The sequence below is a fragment of the Labrus mixtus genome, chromosome 2, assembly GCF_963584025.1.
Source record: "Labrus mixtus chromosome 2, fLabMix1.1, whole genome shotgun sequence".
NCBI lineage: Eukaryota > Metazoa > Chordata > Actinopteri > Labriformes > Labridae > Labrus > Labrus mixtus.
The window spans coordinates 34299134-34312143 of record NC_083613.1 but is presented as its reverse complement, the minus strand read 5'-3'; the positions used below and the strand labels follow the sequence as shown (position 1 = coordinate 34312143).

The following is a 13010-nucleotide window of genomic DNA, read 5'->3' as shown; positions in this document are numbered from 1 at the left end:
CCCCACAATACCTACCTTACCTTTCACTTATCTTGTCAAATTTCCTCACTCACACTTATACACAAACCCACACATTTACTAAATGTCATGTCCTACTCTCGTCGTACTATTTGAGTCATGGGATCACTTAAGGTTATAAGCTATAATGTCAAAGGGCTCCATAGCCCCATAAAGAGGAAGAAAATCCTCAACCAATTAAGAAAAACTAATTGTCAGATTGCATTCTTGCAAGAGACCCACCTACCTGATACAGAGCATGGCAAACTGAAACAATCATGGGCCGATAAAGTGTTTTACTCATCGCACCAATCAGGCAGAAAGAGGGGGGTTTCTATTTTAATACATAGACAGGTACATTTTTCACCAAATCTAGTTCATAAAGACTCTGAGGGAAGATTTATTTTAGTGAATGGTTCTATTGATGGAATACAAGTCTCCCTCATGAACATATACGCTCCAAATGAGGACGAACCTGGTTTCATTAGTAGAATATTTACTACAATACTACAGCACAGTACGGGTATCCTTCTGCTGGGAGGGGATTTTAACTGTGTTATGTCTCAGTTTATGGATAGACATCCTCCCTCGAGGGCCTCTATACCAAGAATGAGCAAAAGGCTAAAACATTTATCCATAGAGTCAGGTTTGGTAGATGTCTGGAGAAGTAAATATCCCAAAGGCAGAGACTTCACATTTTACTCCCATAGACATTCATCCTATTCAAGAATTGATCTTTTTTACTCTCAAATCAGAGATACACAGGATAGAAGATATAAAGATTTTACCAATTACTCTGTCTGACCATGCGTCGCTTGACCTAATATGGAATCTGGGTCACAGGCCTACAAGCAAACAGTGGAGATTGAATGCCTCACTTCTAAATGATAAAGATTTCCTTACATTTATAAAAACTGAACTGAAAAATTATTTAGATACAAATGTCTCACCTGAAATATCACCTCTCACTCTGTGGAACTGTGCAAAGGCATATTAGAGGCTGCATTATCTCATTCGCAAGTGCAAAAAAGAAGAGAAGGGAAGCAAAACAAACTGATTTAGAGGATAAAATTAAACAACTGGAGCAACAACATAAGAGAACACCAACCTCTTGTTTACTTGATACTCTTAACAAGCTCGCAGAGATTTAAACACCTTACTTACAGAAAAGATTGAGGGAAACTCAAGGTTTACCAATCAAAAATATTATGAAAATGCTAACAGGGCAAGTAGATTGTTAGCATTAAGACTGAAAAAACAGCAGTCATCCAATATTGTACACAAGTTAAAGTACAATAATTCAACATTTACAAGACCAGACGAAATCTCACAGGAATTTGCAAATCCTTGTATAGTAATACAGATACTTGCACCGACGATAAGGAATTGGCCCAATTCTGGAAAGATATCAAATTACAGGAGCTATCTGAGTCTATGGCAAAAGAGCTAGATGAACCGATCAGGGAATCAGAAATACAGCAGGTAATCTCTACTCTGAAAAACAATAAAAGCCCTGGCCCGGACGGATACATTAACACATTTTATAAAACATTTAAAGAGACGATATCACCTTTACTATTAAAAGCCTATCATCATGCGCTACAATCTGGGACTATGGCTCCTTCCTGGAAGGAGGAAACCATAGTTCTCATACACAAGGAAGTCAAGGATCCCACTAAATGCGAATCGTACAGGCCTATATCATTGCTGAATACAGACCTACGTATACTAACAGCTATTTCAGCAAGACGCGTCAATAGAGTTATAACCCAAATTATCCATCCAGATCAGACCGGGTTTATTACAGGGAGAAATTATGGAGACAATATCAGAAGATTGTTGAACATTGTAACCCACCCAGAAACGCAGAAGGAGGAAGCTATGATATTATCGCTTGATGCCCAAAAGGCATTCCACCGAGTATCCTGGAAATACCTATTCCAAACATTAAAACGTTTTAAATTTGGCCCAAGTCTTATTAAGTGGATCCAAACACTATACTCTAATCCGCAAGCTGCTGTTAAAGTCAATGGGTTTTTATCAGATCGTTTTGTCCTTGAACGTGGGTGCAGACTGGGTTGTTCCCTGTCACCTCTATTGTTTCATATCTGTATTGAACCATTAGCTCAACTCATTAGAGACAACACTAACATAAAGGGACTGACATTAAGTGAAGAACATCATAAATTATCGCTGTACACAGATGACGTTCTTTTATATTTAACTGAACCTGCAACTACAATCCCTCACCTAAAATAACTTATTTCCACGTATGGGTTCCTTTCAGGTTATAAAGTAAATGTAGACAAAACCATGGCTATGGATATAAGTGGTAATATTTCACAATCAGTCAAACTTCAGAGTGGGTTTAAATGGCCAAAAGATGGTATTAGATATCTTGGCATTCAAATTCCGCTAACATTAAAAAACCTATATAATACAAACTACGAACCTATAACTCAGAATATTAGTAGGGATCTGGACCGGTGGTCAACTCTTCCACTATCTCTGTTAGGTTGTATAGAAAGTGTATGAATGAATATACTCCCTAAGCTTCTCTACCTATTTCAGATGTTGCCAATTGATATTCCAAAATCCACATTTGATAACTTAGATAGACTTATTTCAAAGTTCATTTGGCAAGGACGACGGCCGGGAGTTAGACTGAAAACACTACAACTTCCTAAATCCCATGGAGGCCTCAAACTCCCAAGACCCTTAGACACTACTTCTGGGCTGCACAGTTAAGACCCTTAACAATATGGATTCAGGATCTCTCAGATACATGCTGGCTAAACATAGAAGAAGGTTTGTGTGCTACTCCCCTACAGGCCTTGCCTTTCATAGATGTCCTGTTAGGGGTCACTCAAATGTGTGAATGGACCAGAGTCACATTAAATATCTGGAGGAAAATATAAATATCATTTGGATTACCGAAAACAATCTCAGCACTAACTGACACTGGATTTATGAAGGATTTTGCTCCCTCCCATATGGATGCAGGTTTTAGGAAGTGGTCAGAACAGGGACTCACTAAGCTACACCAACTCCATATGGGTAGAAGTCTAAAATCATTTGAACAACTAAAAGAGGAATTCATTCTCCCTAACACTGATTTCTTTAGATATTTACAATTAAGGACATTTTTAACTAAACATAAAGAATGGAATAAAGTCTTGGAGCCCACTCCAATTGAGGAGTTTCTGTTAAAATTACAAGCTGGAAACGAGGGTAAGAAAATTATAGGTTGTTTTTATCATATATTTTCAGGTATGACTTTGAATAATACATTGCAGATAAAAAGAAGATGGGAAACCGAAATGAATGTAGACATACCAGAGGACACATGGGATGAAATATGTACTGGAGCCCATCTTGTAACCAATTCTAATTCATGGAGGGAATTCAAGTAGAAGGCAATAATGAGATTCTTCCGGACGCCAGTAATAGTGGCTAAAATGGGCCCAGCATACTCTAATACATGTTGGAGAAATTGTGGTACACAAATTGGCAACCATACCCACATATTCTGGACATGTACAAAATTAAAAACATTTTGGGAGGAGGTTTTTAAAGCTCTAGAAATGATATTCCATCAAAAGTTTACAAAAGATCCAACTGTGGCACTACTGGGCCTAACACCAATAGGCATTGATGGTAGAAAATATCTTTTACAAATACTTATTACAACAGCTCTCAAATGTATAACAACTAAATGGCTAAAACCTGACCCTCCGACATATAGTATGTGGACTGGGAAAGTATTGGAAATTTACCACATGGAACACATAACATACACCCTGAGACTACAGAAAGAAAAATTCATGAAAAGATGGAACCCTGCCATCTCCGTACTGCTTCTAAGCTGAAGCTATTACATATGTGATAGGTGTCATTTATTTGAAATAACTGATAAGTTATAAATAAATTCATGGAGAAATAAATATGATTTTAGTGACATAAAACAGCAAATTCTTGTAAAAAATGTCACAAAACAATTGTAGAAGTTCATTTAAGTTTACTAATTTGTAAAAGATATCAGTGTTAAACCAGATTCAGTCTGAAGGATTTAAAACACTTTAAACATTGTTAAAAACCTTTGAAATATACAGATATGTGCCAAGATTTATGAATCTGTCATCTACCTGTAATGTCTATCAAGAGATAATGCATGTGATTGATTAGTGATGCCTGCCGAGGCCAGAAGGGGGAGCTCTCAGCCGCGAGGCCTCTCACACACACACACACACACACACACACACACACACACACACACAGACACACACAGACACACACACATACACACACACACTCACACTCACACACACACTCACACACACACACACACACTCTCACACACACACTCACACACACACACACACACACACACACACACACACACTCTCACACACACACACACACACACACACACACACTCACACACACACTCACACACTCACACACACACACACACACACACACACACACACACACACACTCACACACACACTCACACACTCACACACACACACACTCACACACACACACACACACACACACACACACACTCACACACACTCACACACTCACTCACACACACACACACACACACACACACACACACACACACACTCACACACACACACACACATGTGAATCCCCTCCTTGACTCTTACCTCCTTTTGATATTATTTATCTGATTTTTAAACACCTCTTATATGTATATATATAAATATATATTTTTTATGATAGAGTTAAGTTATATCTGTCTTATTGTTTTTTGTAATCATTATTATTGTGTTTATCCTTGTAAACATATAGATACAGCTGTAAACAAAAAAGGAAATTTGAAGAACTGTCAGTATTATTGTATAAATTGTAGAATCTGAAATAAAAACTAAGTTTAAAAAAACCAATCACATATTTACAGATGTCTTTGACTTTTTATCAACACTATCATACGTACAGCAGAACTCGGTCAAAGAGACACCAAAGACATTTCAGACAAATATAAACTTATTGAATTGTTGTCTTCTGCAATTTTTTCCTCTCGATCTGAAGTTTAAATCAGTTTGTTACCTGCTGTGTTTACGAGGACAAACCTCTGAACTATAAAGTCAATCAACGAACACGATGATCTGATTCTGTCAAAGATGTCAAATATACCGTGTTGTCAGTAAATGGGATGGTTTGTACTCGGATGAGAATCAATACATGAAGTCTGATTATTTCACACTGACAGGAGTTAAGATCAGAGGTGCAGAGTTTTTACCTCCTTTATTAAGATAGGGACTAAAGTAAGGGAAGAGTTTCTCAGTGAAGGAGCAGTCTGTATAGCAGTACATCAGAGCTGCAGAGTCCACGTCATAAAAGGAGACCAGACCCTCCTCATAATCCACAAACACCCCCACCTTCTCAGGCCGACACTTCAGAGAGAGACGGACTGGAGGGTCATCAAGGGCTTTATATTCATTTCCATTTCTCAAACATATAGTCCAGAAACCTTTTTGAGGACTCAGTGTGATTGGTCCCTTCCTGTTGATGGACTCTCTGACCACTCCTAAATCCCACTCAGTCTTTCCTTTAACCTGAACCTCAAAGTAAAATCTGCCTGAAGAGAAACTCTGCTTTCCTAAAACACAAGCACAAAGAGAGAATCTCTCTGGGTTGTCTGGTAGATTCTTCCTCACATCACCAAGATGAACTTGTTTCCCATCTTCAGACAGGATGAGATTAGGATGTGCTGTATCAGGATCAAGAGTTACATCCACAGCATACTGCTGGACTCTCTTCAGCTCAGCTGGAACCAACAGCTTCTTCATCTCTTCACTGAGAGTCTCCTCCAGCTGAGCCACAGCTTTCCTCACAGTCTCCTCATAAAGTGGTTGACAGACATTAACCTCTGTCCAGTCTTTGGTGGGTGGAGCAAAGTTAACAGACTGGACTCTCTGGATTAGATGGAGGTGGTCTTCAGAGCGTGAGAGCTGCTGCACCTCAGTGCTCCTCTTCATCAGCTCACAGATTTCCTGCTCCAGCTCTTTGATGAAAGCTTCGGCCTGTTTCTCTGTTGTTTTCAGCTTCTTTTCGATCGTGTCGATGAACTCGGCCTGACCTCTCTCAACAGACTCCTTCAGAGCGGTGAAGACTCGAACACCTTCTGCCATCTCTCTGTCTGCATCGTCCTTACTGAGGTCCACTGAGTGTTTGATCTCTTGAATCTTCAGTTGTCTTTTCTGGATCATCTGCTGAATTTCAGTCTCTGTCTCCTCCAGCTCTGCCTTCTTTTCTTCATATTCTTCTTTCAGAGGAACAAACTTGTGTGTCTGGTGGTCTAAAACAGAGCAGAGCATGCAGACACAGGTCTGATCGGTCTTACAGAACAGCTCCAGAGGTTTATCGTGCTTCGTACACATCCTGTCCTCCAGGTTCTCCACAGGGTCGATCAGCTGGTGTCTTTTCAGACGTGAAGCTGTCAGATGAGGCTCCAGGTGAGTCTCACAGTAGGAGACCAGACAGTCTAAGCAGGACTTCAGGGCCTTCTGTTTGGTTCCAGTGCAGACGTCACAGAGAACTTCTCCTGGTTTGGACTCTTGTAGCTCTGAGCTGCTGCTGCTGGCTTCCTGCTGAGCTTTGTCTCTGAACTGACCAACCATCCCAGAGAGCAAAGTGTTGACGTGCAGCTCAGGTCTTGTGTTAAAAACCTTCTTACACATTGGACACTTGTACTGGTCGCTGGTGTTCCAGTGTTCAGTGATGCAGTTTTTGCAGAAGTTGTGTCCACATGATGTGCTAACAGGATCATTGAACACATCCAGACAGATGGAGCAGAGAAACTGATCCTCAGACCGATGATAGTTTGCAGCAGCCATATCTACACAGAGTGAAAGAAAGAAAGAATAAGATTTAATTGATATCAGACTCTTATCTTTGTTAAACATCTTAAAGTAAAGGGTGTAAAGATTTACCAATCTGAATGGGTTACTGATTTTAATGTTAAAGATGGAAGCCCCATAGAGCCCTGGAGTGGTGGATCATTTTGTCTTATTCTCTTAACAATAATAAATTTAAAGACAAATTTAAAATCATACATTTTCCTTCTGTTTGTTCTCAGTGCCATGAAGCAGAAAAGTGACTTTGGATTAAATTATTAATTTTCTTTGGAGGGATTTGTGATTCTGTGATAATTGATATCTTGTAAGATAATCAGAAAATGATACATCACGATATCAGATTAATCTCTTAACTTCTTTACACAACTGTCTGACATTATCCCACTGTCTTCTCCTCGTTCTCCTTCCATCCTGATGTCTGCTCCTTCTTCTTACTACTAATACTATCCTTAAGGGCTGTCAAATGATTATTTGTTTTAGAATTTCAATAGTTAATCGCTATTAATCTGAGTTTTAATTGCATGGTTAAAATTCCATTATTTTGCATTTAGAAATAAAAAAAATTAGGCTTTTACTTTTTTATTAAAGGGATACTTCTCCCATTTGCATTAATCTTTGTATCATTAGAAAGCTGGTAGTATTTTTGAATGGTCGTGCATCCTACCCTCATTTTCCCCTGAGATGTGAAATCTTTGTATTTCTAAGTCTGAAAAAGAGCTTCTGATGACGCAAAAATCGTCATTTTGCGTCATCAGAGGCTCCTTTGGTTAGAGGGGCTGAAACTACATCGCTAGTTCATCATGTTTTCAACCTGCCCATGGTGGGGGGATCTGAAATTCAAACATTCAAAGATGCAGCAGTGTGACTTCAGGGAGACACTGAGGACGACTGTACGGTGAGCCTAAAGGGACAAAATAGTAAGAGATTAATGGTAATTAACTCGTTAATGTTGACAGCACGTCTATGGACCATTTAAATAACAGAGATTGCATTGTTTAAACAAGTTGTTTCTAAAAGTGTTTTTGACGACCTTATAATGGCCATTTTAGGAAAACTTTAGAAAACACAAGCGCCCTCTGCTGGTGAAACAGCTGATTTTGACCTTTACTGTTGTGCAGATGATTTTTTAGTGCAACATTTTACTGCTTACAAATATTTTTCTGACTTGAATGAAAACAAATTTCACTTCCTTCTCTGATTTCTTCAAATATGAAGTCTCATTGTGGTTTCTCCATGTCAAGGCTTTTATTGTGAAACTGAAAAGGTAAGCAAACACATGCACATCACTTATTTAGATGAGTGAGTCGTAAAAAATCACTAGATGTGATGCACAAAGAATCTCAACACTATGGCTCCCAAAGATATACTTATCTCCTATGCGCATTAAAGAACACAACTTTTGTAGTCCCCCAGGTGCACAGCACCAAAACATTGTGTTCCTTAATGCTCATAGCAAATAAATAAGAGGATGGATGAGAGAGGGAATGAGAGGTTGCCACCCAATCTTAAATAGCCTACACCTGGGAGACTAGTCATGTCTGCCCAAGTGTGGCAGAACTCTGTCCACCAGTAACCTGTCACGACACAAACACACAGACAGAAGGGCAAAACACAATAGCAGGTCCTGCTGGCTTGAGGGCCCTTACAGGCTTGAGGGCCCTTACAGGCTTGAGGGCCCTTACAGGAAGCCATAGTGTTGTTAGTCTTTGTGCATCATTTTACTGTGAAACAGCCAGAGGAAATAGAATTCCTCCTCCGGGCTCCTCTCCTCTGGAACCGTCTTCCAGCCGGGGTCCGGGAGGCAGACACAGTCTGTATTTTTAAGATTAGACTTAAAACTTTCCTTTTTGATAAATCTTATAGTTAGGGCTGGTGCTGGTGTAGACCAGCTCCTAGTTATGCTGCTATAGGCTTAGACTACCGGGGGAACTGGCACCTTGAGCTCCTCTCTCTCTCTCTCTCTCTCTCTCTCTCTGCATATACAGTACATCATATTACTGCATGTATCTATCTATAAATCTCAGTCACTAACCACCTGCTTTCCTGGGAGCTCTTGAGCTCCCCTAGGCTCCTCAAGATCATCGGTTGACGGCTTGCCAGAACAACCCCCACCCCACCACTACCCCCTCCCCACCGGATCGTGGGTTGGCGGCCTGCCAGAACAACCCCCCACACCCCCTCCCCTCCCCACCGGATTGCTGATGGACGGTCTACCTCCCCCCACCCCCTTGCTCTCTATCCCTCTTCCTGCATCTTATCCCATCTCTCCCCCTATCCCTTTCCAAGCCCGGCGCAGTCTAGGCCTGTGAAGACTGTTTCGTCATGAGCCGGGGATCCGGCCGAAGATTTCTGCCTTTTAATAAGGCAGTTTTTTCTTACCACTGTAACTTTTGCTGCTTTGCTAAAGTGCTCATGATGGATAGACCGGATCTTTGTAACATAGCAATAAGTAAGGTCTCTTACTTGCTTTTTGTAACATAACAATGAGTAAGGTCTTTTACCTGCTTTATGTAACATAACAATGAGTAAGGTCTTTTACCTGCTTTATATAACATAACAATGAGTAAGGTCTTTTACCTGCTTTATATAACATAACAATGAGTAAGGTCTTTTACCTGCTTCTTGTAAAGTGTCTCGAGATAACACTTGTTATGAGTTGACGCTATACAAATAAAAATTGATGATGATGATGAATTCAGTTTGTCTGCAGGAAGTTATCAGTGAACAACAACGATACCAGGAAGTACACACCCACACACACACACACACACACACACACACACACAGACACACACACACACACACACACACACACACACACAGACACACACACACACACAGACACACACAGACACACAGACACACACACACACACACACACACACACACACACACACACACACACACACACACAGTTTAACAAGCTCGAGTATGAAGAGAGAGTGAAATGAGGGAGTTGAGTGTAAATCCTGGTTGTTCAAAGTGTAAACATGATCAGCTGTACTCACCTGTGTTTGCAGAGACTCTGCTGTGTCGTTGACAAAGATTGGATGAAGTTAGTTTAATTTCTTTGAAGAGAAACGGAGACCTTTCTGGACGGCTGCGTGGCTGACACCCTCACAAACTTTAAGTTTCATTTCTTCAGAGTGACGCTGAAGCTCTCCTCCCTCAGCTGTGGCTCCGCCTCTAACTGCAGCTTGTTTCTTCCCTCTGAGTCACAGGGCTGTTGTGAAATACCAGCTTTGATAGACTGATCTGATCTGAGAAGAAGAAGAAGAGTCTCATTAAAGTCGTCGTATCTTCTTTGTGAATAAGAGAGGATCCTCGAGTTCATACATTTATTAGAAGAAGAATAAAACTTTATTTGTCCACAAAGTGGAAAATTGTCTCTGGCTTCACAAGAACAAGACAGAAAAAACTTTATGACAAACAAGACAACATTCAAGCACAGCAGGAAACCAGGAGAGCGCCTGTAGTCCTCGACATCATCACAGTCAGCATGGTGCGTGAATTTAAAATAATAATTTAGTATAATAATAGAGTTTTAATACATTTCATAAAGTTATAGGTTTAAAAACAGAAATTTCATAAAATTCGTTTTTTTCCTTTATGAATTTAATAATTTTATTGCATTTGGTACAAATGATTTTTTATACAAATTTTTTATGGCTCTGAATCGCCGACCTGATGGAAGCACTTCGAACTGGGAGTGCAGTGGATGAGAAGGGTCACTTGTTATGTCCTTCAGTACATGCCTGTCACAAAGTGGCATCTGTGGTTTCCCTATGATTTTACTAGCGGTATTGACCACTCTGTTCAGTTTGCTTTTATGTTTAACATCTAAATGCCCGTACCATGAGACCATGTTAAAAGACAAAATACTTTCTCATACAGATTCTTGTTCACCATTTCAAGAATCCTTTTACCCACCCCAAACTCATTCAGCTTCCTAAGTCGGTGTAGCCTCTGCAGAGCTGTTTTAAAGACATAGTCTGTGTTATCTATGAATTTGAGGTGACTATCGATGTAAGTTCCTAAATATTTAAAGTTTGTTTCTGTATACAAAGTAATTTCAGTATGTTTATGAAGCGGGTTAAGCATGAATGTGTTTGCCGTGATGCGTGCATGCTAGCTTGAATCACACAGACAGAGAGCGATAGAGACACGTGTAGTGCGTCTACTGAGAGTGTGTTATTTAAGTTGTATCGGTCAGTTGAACAATTACAGTTACATGGTACAGTTTAAAGAAATATCACTCTGCAAGTGTGTATAACTACTAAAGCAACTAAGAGTTAAATGTGTTTACATAAAACAAGCAGTAGATTATACGATATTGAGAAATACTAGCCTGTTATATGACAGATGTAAAGGTATTAAACAGTGCATGTATGTTCATCCAAGTGTATAATACTGTACAATGATAATATGATGTGTTATTGTATATTATTTATTACACCATTGAATGAAAGCCAGCAACAACGTGTTTGTTTCTTTCTTCTTTATTTCTCCCCTTACAGTACGCTGTACAGGGGTGTAACATGTGCAGCAGGCAGGTGAGAGTGAGTAACCATGGTGACTGTCTGTCTGTCAATCAACAATGTCCCGCCCCCTCTATGAATTAAACTCTTCTGTCAGTAAAACTTACTTTGATCATGTGTCACAGAATGAACACATTCTGTATTATGTTTGATTATATATAAACTAAACTAAAGTTAGTCCAATGATGTCATAAAAAACAACAAAGACTGCAGAGCCTGTATGAAGCTCCAGCTGGAGGAACTCTGCAGGACTAAAATAGAACAGAAACACAAGAACTTGAAGTCTACATGTTTTTAAATGAATTCATCACTGCGTGAAAATGTTCCTGAAGAACATAAAAAGAGGACACATAACTAAATCATCATTTCAAAGTGGTGAGGAAAACCTTCAAATTGTGCATAAATATTGATCAAATTGAGTGAAAGACATTTCTGTTGCTAAAGATGTTCTGGGTGAGACCTCCAGACCTCCTACAAAGATGTTTTTCAAATAGATTAAACTTGTCAGCGCAGTTTTTGTGCATTTAAAAACATTATACAGGGAAATAAGTTTGGTTGAACTGGTCAGTAACTTACAAATTAGTCTAAAGATCAGTATGAAAAAAATGGTGATAAAATGGTGATCGGGATTTTTCCCCCAAAAAAATTGTGATATGATATTTTTCCCGTATCACCCACCTCTAATCTGCGTAAAGGCTTATTTTATGCTCTGCTTGTTCACTGTAGATTCCTTTAATGTTATTGTTTTGTCTTACAGCTGCTGCGAGAGGTTCGATGAAAATTGCAAATAGGGATGGAGAGAGTGGGCATCCTTGTCTGGTCCCTTGGTGTAGTGTGAAGTTCGGTGAAGTGATCCTATTTGTGATTATTGTGGCCCTAGGTGATGTGTACAGTGTTCTTACCCAGTGGATGAACTCTCCAAAACCAAACTTGCGTAAGGCGCTGAGTAAGAATGTCCAGTTAACTTTATCAAAGCCCTTTTCTGCATCCAATGAGACGATCATGGTTTTTTAAATATAATTATTAAAGAATATAATCAAAGTTGACTAGATAAAACCCCAACAAATGGTGCCCCGTGTGAGGCCTTCAATAAAACCAGCTTTATTGCACTGTTAATGCACAGTAATCCAAATTTTTAATCCTAAAAGAGATTTTTCTTGAGGAAAATTATCTTTTCTTTTGAAGATTTACTTTCCTTGCTTGTTGTTTATTCAAAGCATACAGCAAGCTGTGGCTTAGTTTGTGTTGTTGAACATAATGATGCAGCCAGGGCGACTTTCTTAATGAACTAGGTTGTTGCTTTAATCCAGAGTTTTATCCTGAAGTAATTCTTCTAGAGAAATGTATTTGTTTTGAACATCGACTTTTCATTTCTATTGAAATGCTATTCAATTAGCATTTGTTATAAGAAGTTAAAGGAGCTCGTTGATCAAGCCAACCACCAAGCCAGAAAACCCCAAAGCATAATCCTGAATGTCTTGGGCAATTTCTCCCTCTTTCCCAACGCATGTCCTTCCTGCAGCAAACCCAGCTGCAAGTAGAAAAAGAAGCCCTGCAGAACCACATCTAATCCCTGTTGGCAGAA

At 39.5% G+C, this 13010-nt stretch overlaps 1 protein-coding gene across 1 annotated transcript; it reads right to left on the bottom strand.

Annotated features, from left to right (window-relative positions):
• Positions 1 to 4083: 4083 nt before the first annotated feature.
• LOC132995762 (E3 ubiquitin-protein ligase TRIM39-like) lies at positions 4084 to 10048 on the bottom strand. The gene is made up of 2 exons (XM_061065911.1): positions 9896 to 10048; positions 4084 to 6868 (listed from the first exon to the last, which is right to left on the bottom strand). Exon 2 carries the CDS (start codon positions 6864 to 6866, stop codon positions 5223 to 5225), a length of 1644 nt encoding a protein of 547 aa, XP_060921894.1. The 5' UTR covers positions 6867 to 6868; positions 9896 to 10048; the 3' UTR covers positions 4084 to 5222.
• Positions 10049 to 13010: the final 2962 nt, after the last annotated feature.

What these genes read in the sequence shown, in the direction of transcription:
- LOC132995762 (XM_061065911.1), bottom strand. Translation starts at nt 6,866, where the DNA reads ATGGCTGCTGCAAACTATCATCGGTCTGAGGATCAGTTTCTCTGCTCC.